The sequence below is a fragment of the Centroberyx gerrardi genome, chromosome 16 (genome assembly GCF_048128805.1).
Source record: "Centroberyx gerrardi isolate f3 chromosome 16, fCenGer3.hap1.cur.20231027, whole genome shotgun sequence".
NCBI lineage: Eukaryota > Metazoa > Chordata > Actinopteri > Beryciformes > Berycidae > Centroberyx > Centroberyx gerrardi.
This window is the reverse complement of record NC_136012.1, coordinates 9,464,919-9,482,620: the sequence shown is the minus strand read 5'-3', so window position 1 is coordinate 9,482,620 and position 17,702 is coordinate 9,464,919. Positions and strand designations below refer to the sequence as shown.

General features: G+C 43.7%; 2 protein-coding genes across 3 annotated transcripts in view; one reads left to right on the top strand and one right to left on the bottom strand.

The window, feature by feature from the left end:
* clcf1 (cardiotrophin-like cytokine factor 1) overlaps positions 1-333 on the bottom strand; it is a 12,938-nt gene extending 12,605 nt beyond the window's left edge. The window contains exon 1 of the mRNA XM_071917183.2: positions 1-333. This exon is cut by the window's left edge and continues 62 nt beyond it. The gene's annotated coding sequence lies outside the window, so the exon portion shown is untranslated.
* Positions 334-2,433: 2,100 nt separating this feature from the next.
* ssrp1a (structure specific recognition protein 1a) lies at positions 2,434-15,747 on the top strand. Of its 2 annotated transcripts, none has more exons than XM_071916646.2 (18): positions 2,434-2,481; positions 3,558-3,637; positions 4,168-4,353; positions 7,111-7,216; positions 7,720-7,913; positions 8,320-8,420; positions 8,713-8,842; positions 9,056-9,159; positions 9,295-9,423; positions 9,713-9,934; positions 10,663-10,735; positions 12,382-12,514; positions 12,633-12,678; positions 12,886-13,018; positions 13,626-13,793; positions 14,041-14,138; positions 14,243-14,453; positions 15,188-15,747. In XM_071916646.2, the coding sequence occupies exons 2-18, from the start codon at positions 3,584-3,586 to the stop codon at positions 15,251-15,253; spliced, it is 2,154 nt and encodes a 717-aa protein (XP_071772747.1). In that variant the 5' UTR covers positions 2,434-2,481; positions 3,558-3,583; the 3' UTR covers positions 15,254-15,747. The 2 variants fall into 2 exon arrangements, with proteins under 2 accessions (XP_071772747.1, XP_071772739.1); XM_071916638.2 differs by having other exon boundaries at positions 2,451-2,481; positions 3,555-3,637.
* Positions 15,748-17,702: the final 1,955 nt, after the last annotated feature.

Below are 17,702 nucleotides of genomic sequence, written 5' to 3'. Positions count from 1 at the left end.
AGAAGCTCATCCGCAGGCAAATGAAGCAAATAAAGAAATGAAATAGAGCAGCAGTGATGTCCCGCTGGCTGTTATCTCTCTTCCCCTGCGGACTGTAGTTTCCTCTTCACTTATTCTAAAACTTTCGCAAACTTTTCATCATGTGTCGGCTCAATTGAATCTGCTTTCCCTCCCATCAAAGAACATGTGGAATGATGAAGGGAAAAAATGCAGGTGATGTCGATTCGATTCTATAAATAGATCTACTGATATTAATAATAAAAAAAATAACCTTTGATTGGAAATAGTAATAGGATGGAGGCTGAATATTGACGGTCCGCAGACTTGACTTGGTGCGTGTGGTCTGTGTGACAGACTGACTGACGGCGGAGCCCTTTTGTACCTCCTCCTCCTCCACCTCCTCCTCCTCTTTTTCCTCCTTTTCCTCCCTTTCCTCCCCTCCTTCCCATCCCTTCCTCTCTTTCTTTCCTTCCCTCTTTCTCTCTTTCGTTATCCTCCTCCTCGGTGCCGGTGATTCACCGGGTTGACGCATCGGCTAAACTTGACAGAGCCGCTGAACCACGGGACTTGTCACAACTCATTTCAGTCTCTGTGTTTGGTCTCTCCCCTCATCATCCTCCCCAACGCAAAGCGACCGGGGGCGTTTGATGTTGAATCAGCTTCCCTTAATAAGGTGAGAGTCCGCCCGGGTCAGTTCATCACAGGCCCGGGCGACCCCGCGATCAAATCATCCAATTAAGGAATAAGGAATGAAATGCTCTCTCGCCCTCTCTCTCTCTCTCTCTCTCTCTCTCTCTCTCTCTCTCTCTCTCTCTCTCTCTCTCTCCCTCTCTGTGTGTGTGTGTGTGTGTGTGTGTGTGTGTGTGAGAGAGAGAGAGAGAGAGAGAGAGAGAGAAAGAGGACAAGTGTTTTCCTGCTCTTTCTTCGACTTTCTGCTTTCTTCATTTCTGCTGAACTTCACTAGAATTAAATCCAATTAAGGAATAAAGAATTGGGTGATCTCTCTCACTCTCTCTCTCTCTTTCTCTCTCTCTCTCTCTTAAAGAACTAGTAGGCTATAGTAATCCTAAAATACATTTTAAATGGATACAATACAAATAGTAAAACTTTAAAATATCATAGAACTAGCCCACTATATAACTCAGAAAATTATACCACAGAAAATCCAAAAGTAATACCATAGGAAATACACCTGAGTACCACAGGCACACTACAGTCTATAGGAATATTATAGGAATTCTATAATAGACTTCTATCTAGAAGTCTATTAGAAGTCTATTATAGGAATATTACAATAATTCAATACAATAATTCTCTCCCTCTCTCTCTCTCTGTTTGGAAAAGGGAGAGGGAGACAAGTGTTTACCTGCTCCACAACACCTTTCTTTCTTCTATTATCTTCTCTTCATTCCTTTGGTTTCAGCTTCATTGACAGTGGGATTATCGTGATCTCCTTCTCTCACCTCGAGCTGTCACTCAGCACGCCAACATGCAGCCCAGCCCCATCCCGTGTGTGTGTGTGTGTGTGTGTGTGTGTGTGTGTGTGTGTGTGGGGGGAGAGAGAGAGATTCAGGGAGATTATCTTGTTATTCACAAGCTTTGTATTTCATGCTCATGTGCTGATATTTTTCCAGCATTCAGTTGAAATTAAATAGAGTTTCTCTTGTCAAGGTCCATTGGTAAAAAATGCCCATAAATACTTAGATAGCCTATTTTAGCTCCTCCAGATTTGTCTAAACTATGGCTTAGGACCCAAAATGGGTCACTGGCCTGATTATTTTTCCCAACAGTGAAGGATCTTGTGATTAAACCTACTCAGTGTCTCATGCAGGTTCAAAACTTGTCAATGGTCTCCTCCATTGACATCCACTGTGATTCTGTTATGCTCAAATTACTTTGAATGAGTCACTTATCACTGTTATTATTGCAAAACGTGATTCTGGTTACTACAGTAAGTAGTACACTCGACCTGCCATTGTAGCCTACTGTTGCACTATGGTCATTTGTGCAGTTTCATTTTGTATTGTATCACTTTTACTATTGCTTGGAATGCACCATCAAGAACAAGTTTTTATTAACGGTGCACTTGTGTAAAGTGACATGACAATAGAATAGAATAGAATAGAATAGAACTGAGTATCTCCTTAGTTTTGTGACATTGTAACAGGGTGTCGGGTGCGCCACCCAGTGGTGATGGGTGGTTACTGCAGCCCGCTCCGTCCTGCACTTACTCGGTGAGACTTTCTGCTTTTAAACAGGGAACAAAGGATGGACAAAGCAATATTTCAAATACAAAAACCCACAGCTACATCTGGACGAAACTATTGAATATTTATGCAATTCTCAAGGGCCTTTAATAATAGATAGAAAACCCCTTCACCAAACCGGAAGTAAATACAAGAACACAGATTCTTTCCTGTGACGTCGCGCTAGCTCCTGATGCTACACGCGGGAAACAGGCGAAGTCTGGCCACATTGACAGTAAGGCATGAAGTTTTCAAATTGTCTTTTATCGTCTGTTTAGGAACTGGGTTTCGCGTATTTGTAAGAAATGCGGGGGCAATAAAGCAGAATTCGCTTCCATGGTTTATTTGGAACTATCTCGTTTGCAAAATTAACTCTGAACATCACTTGATAATCTTTACACTGGCCTTGCTTTGCATGAGCGCTTGATTTTTGATACGGTAAGTCTAGAGTGGGCGGAGTTCTTATTTTGTGTCGTCTTTTAACCTTGCAAATCAACGACTCAGTCCGACACAGTGCCACGCCGTGTTAAAAATCAAGCGCACCCTGTAGAGTACAACCCAGCGCTAGCTTAGCTATTGTTAGTGGCGCAGCACGAAAGTTAGCTATCGTTTATGTTCAGAAACACCGGCTGAACATCACCGTTAGTAGCTGGTTTCTCTCACAGTGAAACATTGGTTCACATGCTAATAAAGACTGGATTGATACACGGCTTTAGTTGTAATGCTAACGTCAGTGTACCTCTGCAGCTGAGTTTGTCTGGTAGCTAACTTAGCTAGCTCACAACAACACTGGTAAAAGAAAGGGTTGATCAACTAAGACCGGCAGTTGGTGATAATCACAAAGCAAAAAGTAAAAACAAAAATAAATTCTACTTTCAGAATTGCATTTATTTATGTTTTATTTTATGTCAAAACACCCAATCCTCGTATAACTTCTGTATTATGATGCTTACTGTGATGTCTGCAGTGAGTTTATGTCGGCCTACAAAAGGTGGGTAAGCTCGTGTCCACAAAGTAAAAGGTGGACAAACTGAGTTTAGGTTTGTTTACCCTCCACCACATCCTTCGGTAGCAGGCTCAGTCACCGAGTGTCTTACCTTCACGTTTTCATCAGCATCAAACTTATTTATGAGGAATGTGATAAGGAGCAGAAACAAGCAGGGAAAAGAATGAAAATGGCAATCTCCCATTAAAAATGAATGGATGCTGCATGTCCCACAACCTAAATACAGAAGAAGAAGAATTAACAATCAAATCCCTGATCTAAGTAGGTATTTGGTTATGTCTAATGTATTTCCTTCCTGTCAGTAGAGCATCAGTCATCGCCTGTGGCCAAGATGGGAGACACACTGGAGTTCAACGACATTTACCAGGAGGTCAAAGGCTCCTGGGTCAGTATCCTCACAACCGTCTCTGTTCCCTGAACTTATTATATGAAATTGTAAATCTAGAGGTAACAACGGGGATTCATTCATTGATTTGTTTTTACAAAAGCCCTCTATGCATGTTGACATGTGTCACATCACATGGAACCCTGTTTAGCAATTGTTGTCCCACTGCCTGCTTTTTATGTCTTGATTTATTGGATTCAAGACATTTTTTCCATTCTGAAATTAACTGAGTGAACTACTGATACAAGGAGAGAGTGTATTTTTTAAACTGTAAATGCTTCATGTAGATTTGTGCTGTTTTAAGCACTGGGGCGAAATGGGTGTGTATTTTAAGTTGTGGTGGGATCTGGAAGACATTTATTCATCAAGAGTTTCTTTACTAAAATCTATGTGAATTATCCCTGTATGTGACATGCTCAAACAAATTGTGGATGGGGGCTTTAAATCACAGCATTTTACAATAAGTCCTAACTCTGTGTGTGTCCTTATGCATCTCTTCATCTGTGTGTGTGTTCCCTCTGTCGTTGCAGAATGATGGGCGGCTGCGTTTCAGCAAGCAGAATGTGGTGTATAAGAGCAGCAAGACGGGCAAGGTGGACAACATCCCAGCAGGCGAGCTCAACCTGGCCCAGTGGAGACGTGTGTGTTTAGGTTACGGCATCAAACTGGCCACCAGCACAGGACATGTCTACAAATATGATGGCTTCAGGGACACGGTAAGTGTGTGTGTGTGTGTACGCAAATACTTGTGCTATGTTCATCTCTGGAAAACATTAAGAGACCACATCAAAAATGTCAGTTTATGTGTCTCTCTGAAATCTCTTTTGATTTTCTTTTATGAGCTATTGACCACATTTGTTAGTATTTTCAAACAAAAATATTCTCATTCAGAACATTTATTTGCCGAAAATGACAACTGGTCAAAATACTACAAATACACAAACTCATTATACATTGAACAATGCAAACCAAACAAGTTTATAGCCATAAAATCATTTAAAGAAGGGTTCAACAATCAATATTTGGTGGCGTAACCCCAATTCTTTATCACCAAATATGTGGTGGCCTCTTAATTTTTTCCAGAGCTGTACATGTGTGTATGTAGATTTTTCCTTTGTTTGTATGCTTGCGTGCGTGTGTGTGTGTTGTACAGTGTTTTCATTCTCAGTAAAACATTTGTCAGGCTGAGGACCCAGAAACAAGCTGTGAATTATAATGACTCAAAACTGAACAAGCCTCCCGTCTTCTTTCTGACGCTGTCCATATTTTCCCTGTCCTGAAACCTTGACACACTCTAAATACTATCCCCTGCCTGTATTTTTCATTACACATTTCTCAGAAATAATTGTTACCTTACTGCATGGAGAACACGGCAGCAGTGTAATATTACAGAGACGGAGCGCTGGCTCGTTCACTGCAATGTTTATGACAAGGGAGGCAATACAAGCAAGGGGACCGCTGATAAACAACTTCCATCCCGTCTCTGACATTTCCATGGAAAAACGCTACCATCTTGCGAAAAGGTCACCACTAGAGTGTGTGTGTATGTGTGTGTCTGTCTGCGTGTTCACTCTGTGTATGCGTTTCTACCAAAAGCATGTGAAAGAGTAGCCATTTCTCCCCAAACCTCCTAATGGGATTAATGAGGGAAACCAGCGCTAGCATGTGTGTTCCATAAACACTGTAATCATCGGCTCATGTGAGTCAGTGTTTATATCAATCCGCTGAAACAATTTGGCTCAGAGGACAGACAAGAAAAAAAAATTGCGGTTTGTGTTTGTTTTTTATCACCCTATTTTATTTTATTTTCCTGAGTATATGGGGAATGTCGGCATGTGAGTAAATGACTGGGATTGAGCGTGCTCATGTAAGGGCGGGCAACCTGGAGTCCATGGCTTTCTCCAGTCTCCGGGGGTTAATCAGTGTATTTTTGGAGATGGATCCTCTCTGTCCCGGAGCGCGGGGCATGATGTCATTGTTTATTATCCCAAAGCCAGTGTCAGTAACCAGGAGTCGGCCGGAGGTCCAGCCGCTGGCTAGCTGTGAGCCACTTTGATGAGCTTGCCTCCTTGTTGGCCGGCTTCCTCCCTGGTGAAGTGTCCTTGAGCAAGACACTGAACCCCTACCAGATCCAGGGTTTCTGTTCTGTAGCTGACCTCTGACCTCCCTGTGGAGAGGGCAGTGTGTGTGTATGTACATCACATGTATGTGTATATGATGTAGTCAGTTACACGTGTAGAGTCTAATGGCTTCGGACTTAGACATCATTATTTACATTGAGAGCGTGGCATCGAATGTACGCAGCGTCCCGTTATGGATGCGGGACGGGTCAACAGAGTATTAAGGCTTGACTGGCTGATGAGACTAGTGTGGGTTTAACAGATGAGAGGTTGAAGGGTTTTTGGGGGGGGGTGGTGTGATACAAATTAGTTGTGGGGAGTTGGGAAATGTAGTAATAAAAAACAGACGGGGGGTGATTGAATTTAGGCAAGACTGTGTGTGTGTGTGTGTGGCGGGTAGCAGGAGATCGGTGTTTATTATGATTAAATGAGGTAAGCAACAGCAAATCTGCCAAAACGGTAATGAGGAATAGAGAACACTACACAGCAGGCCTGATGAGGACAGTGGGAATGAACACACACACACAGAGTCCCACATCGGTACAAAGAGGCCACTTCTGCACAGACTCAGATTTTATGTACGGCTTACATTTACACATTTGTGCACACATGCCTCCTATCTAAACAATGCCTTAATACAGGCTAACAAACATACACTGATGAACTTGCGCGTGCACACACACACACACAGACACACACACACACACACTCGCTCACTCTCTAGGCTCTAATTGGCTGTAATAACCTCATGGACAGGCAGATATCCAGGTGCGTAAACTCTGTTTCCCACAGAGTCTCATTCTCTCCTCCCATGCACACACACTCGCACACCACAATCACTTCCACATGTGTGTGTAGGACAGTGCCTGTGTGTGTGTGTGTGTGTGTGTGACCATATGTTTGTCCCTGTGCGTGTGAGTGTGTGTGTCCTTTCCAGTTGTAATCGGGCCTGCAGGATAAATAAACAGGCTGATTGTCAGCGGCGGCGTGGAGGGGAGGAGGACAGAGAGAGCGGACGGATTACATTCACCTCCGGCGTCCCCCAGAGGCCCGAGCGCCTGGTGGGGTTATAATTGCGCTGTGATTAATTAGGCCCCTCATTATGGGGGAGGGCAGGGTGTTTTTTTGTTTTGCTAAGCTTTGAACCAATGCATTTGCTGCCATGCTAACTTTTGAGCCTTTCTCTCCTTTCTTTGTTTTTTCTCCCTTGTTCTTTTCTCTTCACTCCATCTCTCACATCTTTTTGTTTCTTTTCTTTCCTTCGCTGTTTTCTTTGCTCTCGCTTTCTTTCTCTGCCCTCTCTTGTCTCTCCCCTCCTCTCTGTTCCCCTTCCTCCCCCCATTCGTCCTTCAGGACTATGAGAAGATCTTAGAGTTTTTCAAGGCTAACTACAAGGTGGAGCTGACAGAGAAGGACATGTGTGTCAAGGGCTGGAACTGGGGAACAGCCAAATTCTCAGGTAAACAACACACACACTCACACAAACCAAAATGTCCTGAGCCAATAGGCTACTGCAGCATTAGCCATCATCTCCTTGCCGAACATAAGGACTTAAGAAACTACTGTAAAGACGTTAAAAACAAGTACATATTCTGTAGTCCCACGGCACATTCATGGCAATAACATGGACTACTTTCTGAAAACGAGAAGATGATTGTGGGAGTTATGTGAAAATTAGCAGCTAAGGTGTGAAGAGTCTTAAAGTTTTTTTTCCTCATTGATAGAACTTTTACTTCCTTTTCTTAGACTGCTCAATAAAGAACAGACAAGATTTGTAGAAAATGGATTTTCTCAAGTGCTGTAAACCTTGAGGAAGTTTGATAGCACCCAGCTAGAGAGGAAGTGTCTTGACACCTGACTGACCTGGTAAAACAAAAAGAAACAAAAAACACATCGCTGTTAACATTTGAGTGCAGTCTGCCTCTGGCAACCCGCTCACTCCCCTACTCTGTCCCTCTGCAGGGCCTCTGTTGTCGTTTGACATCAACGACAGCACGGCGTTCGAGGTCCCGCTGTCCAGCGTGTCCCAGTGCGCCACGGGGAAGAACGAGGTCACCCTGGAGTTCCACCAGAACGACGACGCCGAGGTTTCCCTCATGGAGGTCCGCTTCTACGTCCCGCCCGGTCAGGCTGACGAGGGACAGGACCCTGTGGAGGTAAATCCAGTTCGATCGGTTTCGGCAGCTCCTAACTGGTTGGAAGCAGTTGTGACGGAGGATCTGCTTCTGTCGCCAAGCACTACCTGTAGTGGGAAAACTAGTTTGAACTGGTTCTGACTGGTCATAGTTACTCCGACTAGTGTCCCATGTCCAGTCTTCCCAGTTTGACTTTTGTGGTTATATTTACTCTTTGCTGGTCTTATGGGTAACGAGTGTGGTGGGCTTTAGTCAGTATGTGGTCATTTCTCATTCCGCCACCGGGGGGAGCCTCAGCTTAAATAAAAGGGAACTTGCATGTGTTTTATGAACGATGGACTAGTTCATTCTCTATAAAGCGGCATGTGTTTTTGTCTGTGTTAACCGGTGTTGGATAGTAGAACTGAAAGTGTGTGTGTGTCCTCAGGCGTTTGCCCAGAACGTGCTCTCTAAGGCCGACGTCATCCAGGCCACAGGAGACGCTGTGTGTATCTTCAAAGAGCTGCAGTGTCTCACACCCAGAGGAAGGTAGAGGAACAACACACACACACACGAAACACAGCCACCCACAGATTTCCCAAGTCACGTTATCCCTTTAATTAGAAAAATACCCCAGGAATTTACATAATATTTGGTGGATGCTTTTATCCAAAGCAGCTCACAGTACCATGAGAGGATACATTTTTAGCGTGGTTGGCCCCAGTGGGAATCAAACCCCAAACCATGACAGTATTACCATGACAGTGCCATGCTCAACTGCATACATCATCACACACCTCACTTAAGAATTTGACTTCACTGCACTCTCTCCTTCCCTCAGGTACGACATCCGTATCTACCCCACGTTCCTTCACCTCCATGGTAAGACGTTTGACTACAAGATTCCCTACACTACTGTCCTGCGTCTGTTCCTGCTGCCGCACAAGGACCAGAGGCAGATGTTCTTTGTGGTAAGTGGGCTGTCAGTGTTTTTTTTGTTTGTTTGTTTTTTGTTTGACACTGTTGACATAAGCTACGAAATTTAAGCTGGCATCCAAAATCAGCCTGAGGGTTTTTTCTCTATTCTTCTCTCTCTCCCTGTTTCTCTTTCCTTCTCCCTTCCCCTCTCTCTCTCTCTCTCTCTCTCTCTGTCTCTCTCTCCCTCTCCCTCTTTCTCTCTGTAGATCAGTCTGGATCCTCCGATCAAGCAGGGTCAGACGCGTTACCACTTCCTCATTCTGCTCTTCTCCAAGGAGGAGGACATCAGCCTCACCCTCAACATGAGCGAGTGAGTGTGACGATAAATGACAGCAAGTCTACTCCGTCTTATGGGGTGCAAGGCACCATTGATGCGTGAGAGTTTAATGTAAAGATAGTAAACCTGTCCTTTTCTTGTCTGTGTGTGTGTGTGTGTGTCTAACAGGGAGGATGTGGAGCGTCGTTTTGAGGGCAAGCTCAGTAAGAACATGTCGGGCTCCCTGTATGAGATGGTCAGCAGGGTGATGAAGGCCCTGGTCAACCGCAAGATCACCGTGCCCGGAAACTTCCAGGGGTACACACCTGTGCCTAATACACACACACACACACAAAACACATGCAGACACAGCACTGCTGAAGTGTCATTAAGCAAGACACTGACTCGCTAGTAGCTCCAGGCTGCTGTTCTGTAGCTGAGCCTGACCTCTGACCTCTGTAGAGGAGGGGCAAGAGAAAAAAGAATCTCCCTATTGGGCTCAATAAAGAATCGCATTACACACACACACAACTCTCATATATGCAATCTCACTCACAATTTCTCACATATTTGAATACATCCAATAAAACTCCTGCTCCTCCTGCAGCCACTCCGGGGCCCAGTGCATCACCTGCTCCTACAAAGCCTCCTCCGGCCTCCTCTACCCCCTGGAGAGGGGCTTCATCTACGTGCACAAGCCCCCCGTGCACCTGCGCTTCGAGGAGATCTCCTGCGTCAACTTCGCCCGAGGCACCACCACCACGCGCTCCTTCGACTTCGAGATCGAGACCAAGCAGGGAAACCAGTACACCTTCAGCAGCATCGAGAGGTAAGGACCACGTACACACACACACACACGCGCACACACCCTCTCACTCAGTCACATATGCACCTGTTAGTCTGAGCAGCTTTACTTGATGTGACTGGTGTGCATGTCTTAAGTCTCCATTGCGAACTTGATGTATGGAGGTGCCTGCAACCAGATAATGAGCTTAGTTGACTTTAAAGTTGTTGCTGTACTTAAGCTCAGCTGAAATGGAGGAATGGCTACAATATCTGTAATTTCTCTGTTTTATCATGTAAGCAAATACATCATGCAAATCAATAGCTAACGGTGTATCCTTTGTCATAATATACATCTTTTGATCAGCAATACAAATTGGTATACAGCCGGTGTCTGAAATTAATTAATAATTAATAATTTTTATAGCCAAAATAATTAATAACCATTTTTCATAGAAATATGTGACCCTACCAGTTTTCAGTGCTGTTTTGGGTATAGAATTGTGTGTTAATTTAAACTTGCCCACTCATTTATACAATGCATAAAGTTCAAGTTTGTAATTCATCATGAAGTGCAACAAAAGGCAAAGAGTGAAGACTGTATATAAGCGAGGCCTTCAAATGTTATTGTCTCAAAAAGTTACTGTCCGGTGTGGTGGGTGACCCTTACTGATTTATGCAGCACAAAGATCCCATATAAAAGCTTTCCTGATGCATTTGCCACCCACAATACCTCGTGAATCTGAATTAACCCCTGGCATTCTGCTTCCCCAGAGAAGAGTACGGCAAACTCTTTGACTTCGTTAACGCCAAGAAGCTCAACATCAAGAACAGAGGGTTCAAAGAGGTAACACTTTGGCATTTTAGTTGCCACCCATTGTGTGAACTAAGATATTATATCAGTTTATCAGACTGTGTTCCATCCCAGATATTGATGGTTGTTGCCCTTCTCCTGTGTGTCTGTCCATGTACCCCTGTAGAAGAAGGTGGGTATGGTAATGGGCGTTCACGTGTGGAGTGGGCACTTGATCTTTTTGGTTTGGAGTGCTTATCGCTTGCATGGTGTGTTGTTGTGCGTCTGTTTATGTGTGAGTGTGTGTGTATGCGAGTGTGTGTATGGCGGCGGGGCGCGCATCCTATAATCTTGATTTTGGTTGGACATGTCGGTTGATTGCCGTGTTTGACCCGATAAATCTTGAGTGATTCACAACTAATCATGGAACAAGGGGGTGAAAGAGTGTGTGAATATGATAACTCGGTGTGTGTTATTTATTGTATTATTTTTTTTTTTGTTTTCTTGTTTGCATCGTGCTGACTAATGTATGGCCCAGGGGTTTTTGGTGTGCGTTAACACTCAACAGAACTGTCATCATGACGACTTCCTAATATAGGTAGTGCTGATTGCCCTACCCATAATGCTGTCTGTTGACATAAACAAGCCCCCAGTCTGTCCGTCAACACAGCCAAAGAACTGCCTTGGTTTCATTGGTAACAAGGTTAAGTTTATTTATATAGCCCTTTATCACAAGTGAGGTCTCAAAGGGCTTATCATACCAAATCATATACATGTTTTATATCTTACTACATCATATGCATATTACATATACATCATATACTACATCATACACACTCATGCTCACGCCTATGGGAAATTTAGAGTCTCCAATTCACGTAACCTGCATGTCTTTGGACTGTGGGAGGAAACCGGTTGCTACGGCTATCTGTTGCTACGGTTACTGGGTCAGCAGAGGAGGTCAATTAGAATGAATGGGCCTGCTCTCCATTTCCTCCTGTTGCCGGTTGAATAGGAGCCTCCCTGGCAGACAGCGATATTGACGTATGGAAATGGAAACGTCCACGTGGGAGGGGGGAAAAAATAGTTGTTTGGTTTTTGGTTTCCAAGTATGGCCGCACAATTAAATTTGAAAAAAGAAGAAAATAAAATCACAGTATGAACTACTCAAATTTCAAAATCACCAAAAGAAAAATCTGAAAAACCTCATTGCATTCAAACAGAACAAACAAGAAACATTTTTGATAAAAAACTGAGATCATTTTTTTTTTATTAAACATGTTTCTTGTTTGCTGAAAAAACAAAAAAATGAAAAATCTATCTGTATACTGTATTGCAACTTACAATGCAATTGCAATATTCAGCAAAATAATCACAATATGATTTTGTCAATATCGTGCAGCCCTATTTCCAAGATGACATTACAATATAGCCAACCGCTTCTACTTGACAACTGTTCATTTCCTAAGGGAGAGGAGGTGAGGCTGAGAATCCAATGACGCTTTCATAAAATGCAACCCTTGACATAATCAGCAATTGGTGGAAACTGTCCTTTCATCTCTCATCTTGGGCGTTGGTAATTGGAAAACACCAGAAATGTCTTTATTCAGCCCTCTAGAAGAGCATTTCCCAACTCCATTAGGAAGACTAGTCTGCTGTTGCATTGTGGGTGTGTTTTTGACTGTGCAGTGTGTTTTCAGGGCATGAAGGGTAAAAATGACGAGTACAGCGACTCTGACGACGACCAGCACGACGCCTACCTGGAGAGGATGAAGGCCGAGGGCAAGATCAGGGAGGAGGGCAACGACAGCGACGAATCAGAGGGCGAGAGCGGTGAGTGACGGCCTCACTCAACCAATGGGATTGTCCGTATGACAGAGGTGGGCAGTACATGTTGTGTTGAGATCAGCAGGCTTCATTGGGTGCTTTTCCTTCTTACTTCACTTTTTAGACGAGTCTTTCAACCCTGGAGAGGAGGATGATGACATTGCGGAAGAGTGAGTGACTTTTTATATCTGGATTTTCTTGCCATGAGTCTGTTCTCCCTTGTCCATCTCTCCTTCTCCTTGGAAATAAATCTTCAACTTCCTCTCTCCATCAGTTGTTTTTTTGTTTATTCCTGTCTTCCTTCACCCACCACTTATTTTTCAGGCTGACTAACTCTTCCTATTTTTTTGTCCTGTTTCTCCGCCTCCATCCATCAGGTACGACAGCAACGCCTCAGAGAGCGACAGCAGTGAAGGAGGGGAGGACAGCGAAGACGAGGCCAGGAAGAAGAAAAAGGCCAAGAAAGCCAAAGTAGTGAAGGAGAAGAAGGAGAGGAAACCACGCAAAGAGGTGAGGGAACAGATGGGAGGGGGGAAGGGACGTGGGAAGAAAGTGAGCGAGAAATGTGTGTGTTATTTTTGTTGCCAGTAGGATGCCCTAATATTAACCTGTGGATGTGTGTGTGCTTGTATTACTATACATGTGAGGAAGAGTTTGAATCTTGTCTTGGGGGGGCAGTGTCTTATATTTTTAAGGACTGAAGTCTCATTCATGTATAAGTCAGTGTAACATTAGCTAATTTTCCACTGCAACATGAGCTGGCTAATATACTCATCTGATTATCGCTACTTTAGTGAAGCTAGCAATGAATCTAAAACAAAATTTACTTTGGCAGCTGTTCATTTACCTGGGTGAAATATTTACATTTTATGGGGAACATTGAATGTGAGGACATTTTGGCCGGTGAATGGAGCTGGTTTAGGGGGAGAAGTAAGGTTACGTTAAGGGTGAAGTTTACATGTGTTGGTGTGCTAAGGAATGATTGTCATCAGTGGCATGTCCTCACAAGTATAATAATGCAAATGTGTGTGTGTATGTAAGAGAGAGAGAGAGAGAGAACCTGTTCTTGCGTTCACACTTGCCTGTCGGTCTCCTTTCCCTCCCTCCCTCGGTGCAGAAGAAGCAGAAGGACACCGGCGGCCCCAAGAGGCCGATGAGCGCCTACATGCTGTGGCTGAACTCGAGCCGCGAGCGCATCAAGTCGGAGAACCCGGGCATCTCCGTCACAGAGATCTCCAAGAAGGCCGGAGAGATGTGGAGACAGCTGGGCAAGGATGATAAGGAGGTGAGGGACGAGAGGAGAGAGTGTTTGTGCTAGCGTGTTTTAGTTTTTTATTTCTGATTGTTGCGTGATGACATGAAATACGCTAACATAAAGTGAAGCGTCTCAAAGAACTACCGGCAAAAGTGCTGCGGTGCTTTTTCGGTACTGCTACTCCATGCAGCACTAAGGTTTTATAGTTGCGTTTCTGTTGTGCAGACCAGTGCTTCAACAAAGACGGATAAACACTTCTTCCTTCTATTTCTCTCAGGAGTGGGAAGGAAAGGCAGCGGAGGCAAAGAAGCAGTATGACAAAGCCAAGAAAGAGTACAAAGAAAGCGGTGGAGGATCAGCCCCCACTCCCAAGAAGTAAGGCTGGACACACACACACACTTGTGCACACACAATTGAGTTTTGTTTTTTTCTTGACACAGTCTTAAAACACGTCACCTCTTTCTCCCCCACCTCATCAGGGAGGGCAAGAAGAAGGGGGCAGTCAAGAAGGAGGAGAAGAAGAGGAAGTCTGCCGGAGGAGACAAGGACAGGGAGCGGGGAGGAGGCGGCAACGACAGCTTCAAGAGCCGAGAGTTCATCGAGACCAGCGAGGAGAGCTCGTCAGACTCCGACCGCAAGAGCAAGAGCAAGAGCAAGAGCAAGTCCAAGAGCAAGAAAGCAAAGAAGAAGGTAAATCCCTTAACTTAAATCTTAATATCTTACGTCCTCGTCTGCATTCTTCTGTCCTTTTCACCGCAAAGTTTGTGACAACCCCAGTCAGTCAGTCAGTCAGTCAGAGCATTCAGGTTTACCAATGCATTTGCTTGTTTTGTAACAGTACACATATTTCAGAGTACAAAATAAGTTTGATTTCTGCTTACCAAAATCAGACAGGCTCCTCTGCCTAAGCTAACACTGGCCAAGCAATTTGCGGTTGCAGTTGCTTTTATTTTTCTCAACTCTTTTCTCAACTCTCTCTCAACTTTATGAGTGGACAATGCTCTATTCAAGATCGCACTCTTGTCAGCAAATAGTTGTGGAAGAAAGGCGATAGTGATGCCCTTTCTGTACAGGCTGGAAAAACAATAACAGCCACCTGGGGGTTCAACTTGGCCATTACATGAAAATTACATGTAGGTTACATAAACAAATGACAGACACAGAGATCTATGCCCACATTGTTAAGTGGTTTGCGGTTATACTGACAAAATTTCTGGACATATTGGAAAGGCTAAAATTTCCCCAGAGCTGGCAAAATTGTGTTCGATCACAGACAAACCATCGATAGGATCTCAGTGTCACACACACATTTTTATTTTATCTCAGTAAAAAATATATCTTTTCAAAGCCTCTGTTCATCTCACTTTGCACACTCGCTCAAATATTCACAACCTGTTCTTCTCTACATTCTTTGTCTCTGTCAGGAATCAGATGAAGAGGAGGAAGAGGCCGTGTCCACACCCCCCACCTCAGAGGAAGAGTCTGACTAAACACACACACTCTTATCCACCGTATACACACTCAGAAATCAAGGACCAAGCATTTGTACTCCTTATGTGTATATCGCACAGACAAACGGACTGAAAGACAAAACCCAACGGACTTGAGTTGTATTTTTTTCCTCCCGCTCTTCTACATGTTTTGTTTTAGGAGTACTGACTCTCAAAGCTGAACTCATGTAATATTTGATATTTCGAAATGGGTTTTCCTGCTGACAGTTCAGTGATTTGGCGGTATACCGGTGTACTACATTTCCCATAATTCTTACCGGGTGCTTTCATCTCACCCATTGGGATAGTTGTAGTTTTATAGCACTAAGGAGTGCAGGAGCGATTAGCTGGTTATTGTGGATGAGGAGGGGAGGGGAGTAGCCGTTTTGTTTTTCATGTGTAGAGAATTTAAATACCGCAATTCAGTGTGTTTTATTTTGTTATGCCATGTTGTGTTTTCAGGCTGAATAAATAAATGAATCTTTTGTAATGAAGCCTCACTGTGCAGATTTATTTTACAGCTGGTTTACAACAGACTTATAGTCATCAAATGCATGGGTAGGAACCGCAGCATCATTTCATATGGGTTGTTTCTATGGTAGCCACTAATGGGGGATTCACTTAAACTAATAAACGAGTAATAAACCAATAGTCTGCGTGCGTTCTAAGTAACATGTGGTTACTGGTTTCTCCTTTACTCCCTGAATTGACTCCTTATCTTAGATGTGTGTGTGTTTTTACATAATGCGTTGATGCATTGAGAGGTCACTTATTTCTCCATCTTCTCTCATCAGAATCTACTGAGTAAGGACTTGTGTATAACTTTTTTATTGTAATTTCACCCTCTCAGGCCAGCATATCAAAGGATTCCTTATCAAGTCGAGGCATTGCCACCAGTAGTGATCCTTCACAGTTTGCCTGGGGAGATGGAAAGCTCTTAGGTCATCTCAGGAATTCCCGAGGGGATTTCCATCCGTAACTGCTGTTCATCAAGCCCATTTAACCAGGCATGGCGGTTGGAGAGTGTGTGTTATTGGAGAAGTTAGATGGAGACTCTGGTGAAGGTCGGGGAGACAGTGGTTTGAGAGTTGAGGCTCAGGCCTAAGTACACGGCGGTTTGTAAAAGGGCTGCTATATTGGGGTTGAAGAGGGTGGTTTTTAAGAGCCAGAGACCCCAGGATGTGGGTTTCAGTGCCACACATGCTGGTTTTGAAGATAAGGTACTCCTCCCTCATCAATACGCTCATTGGATGTCCTGAAAATTACCTCTTGCTTTTTTTCTGTTATTGTCACTTCATGTCGTGACATAATTTCAGTGCATCAATTTCCTGAAAATGATCACCTTGTGTTCTCAGGTTTTGTCACTTTAAATCACAATTCTCTTGATTTTCCCTGATTCATCCCTGCTTGTCTTAATCCAAACGCTAATTCCCAATGTAACTGAATCTGTATCTGAAACAACCCAAATCATTCAAACACATACCAGGAAGTAGAGCCGTCACTGTCCGGCCTGTACATGTCAGTGCAACAGTATCAGCGTTCATTCAGCAGCTGTGTAAGGTAAGAGAGGCTACATGTGGTGTGTTTGTGTGAGGTTGTGTGCACAGTGTGTGTGTGTGTGTGTGTGTGTGAGAGAGAATGTGTTTACACTGATCATTTCCTGTAGCGTCACTTTCACAATGGTTTCCCCTTTCACAAAAATCACATAAAGGAGAGAGTCCATCTTTCACACCATCTCTCTCTCTCTCTCTCTCTCCTCATCCTGTTTTTCTACATCTACAGCATGACAACCTGCGCCTCATATTTGCCCCAGACATAGTAGATCTATTAGTGTATGGCCATTACTGGAATGTGTGCGTCTGTGTGGTAAATGTTGCATGGAGTTATGAAAGCGTATAAATGTCTTGTAAATCTAAAGTATGCATGTGTGTTTATGCGAGTCTTGTCCTGTATTAGGTTACCAATAATTGACCACAACCATAATGGAACCACTTAAGAAATGACATAGTCTCTAGGCACATACATACACACACACACACACACACACACAGTCATTACATTATCTCATTGATGTGAGAGGCAACAATGCGAGTGTATTGAGAAATGGTCGTATCGCATGTCGCAATTATTGCACAGTTGTCAATAGTACCATAGTTTGTCATTTATTATCGTCCATTTGGACCCAAGCCTCTTATAGCGGCCTCATTATAGGAATTTAATTTCTTCTATATTTATATACAGTACATACATATGCGATCACAACTCACTAGACAATCACTAAAATCCTTCCAATCAGGTCAGTTTGCAACATCTGAACTGGAAAGCCTCCAGTCAGCAGGTTTACCTCATTTGAATTAGAGGAGCTGCTGTTGTCGGCCAATCAGGGTCCAGTATTGTGTCGGTTCTGCCTCTCAGGACTTACTCCCCTTTAAACTAAAATGTATTTATT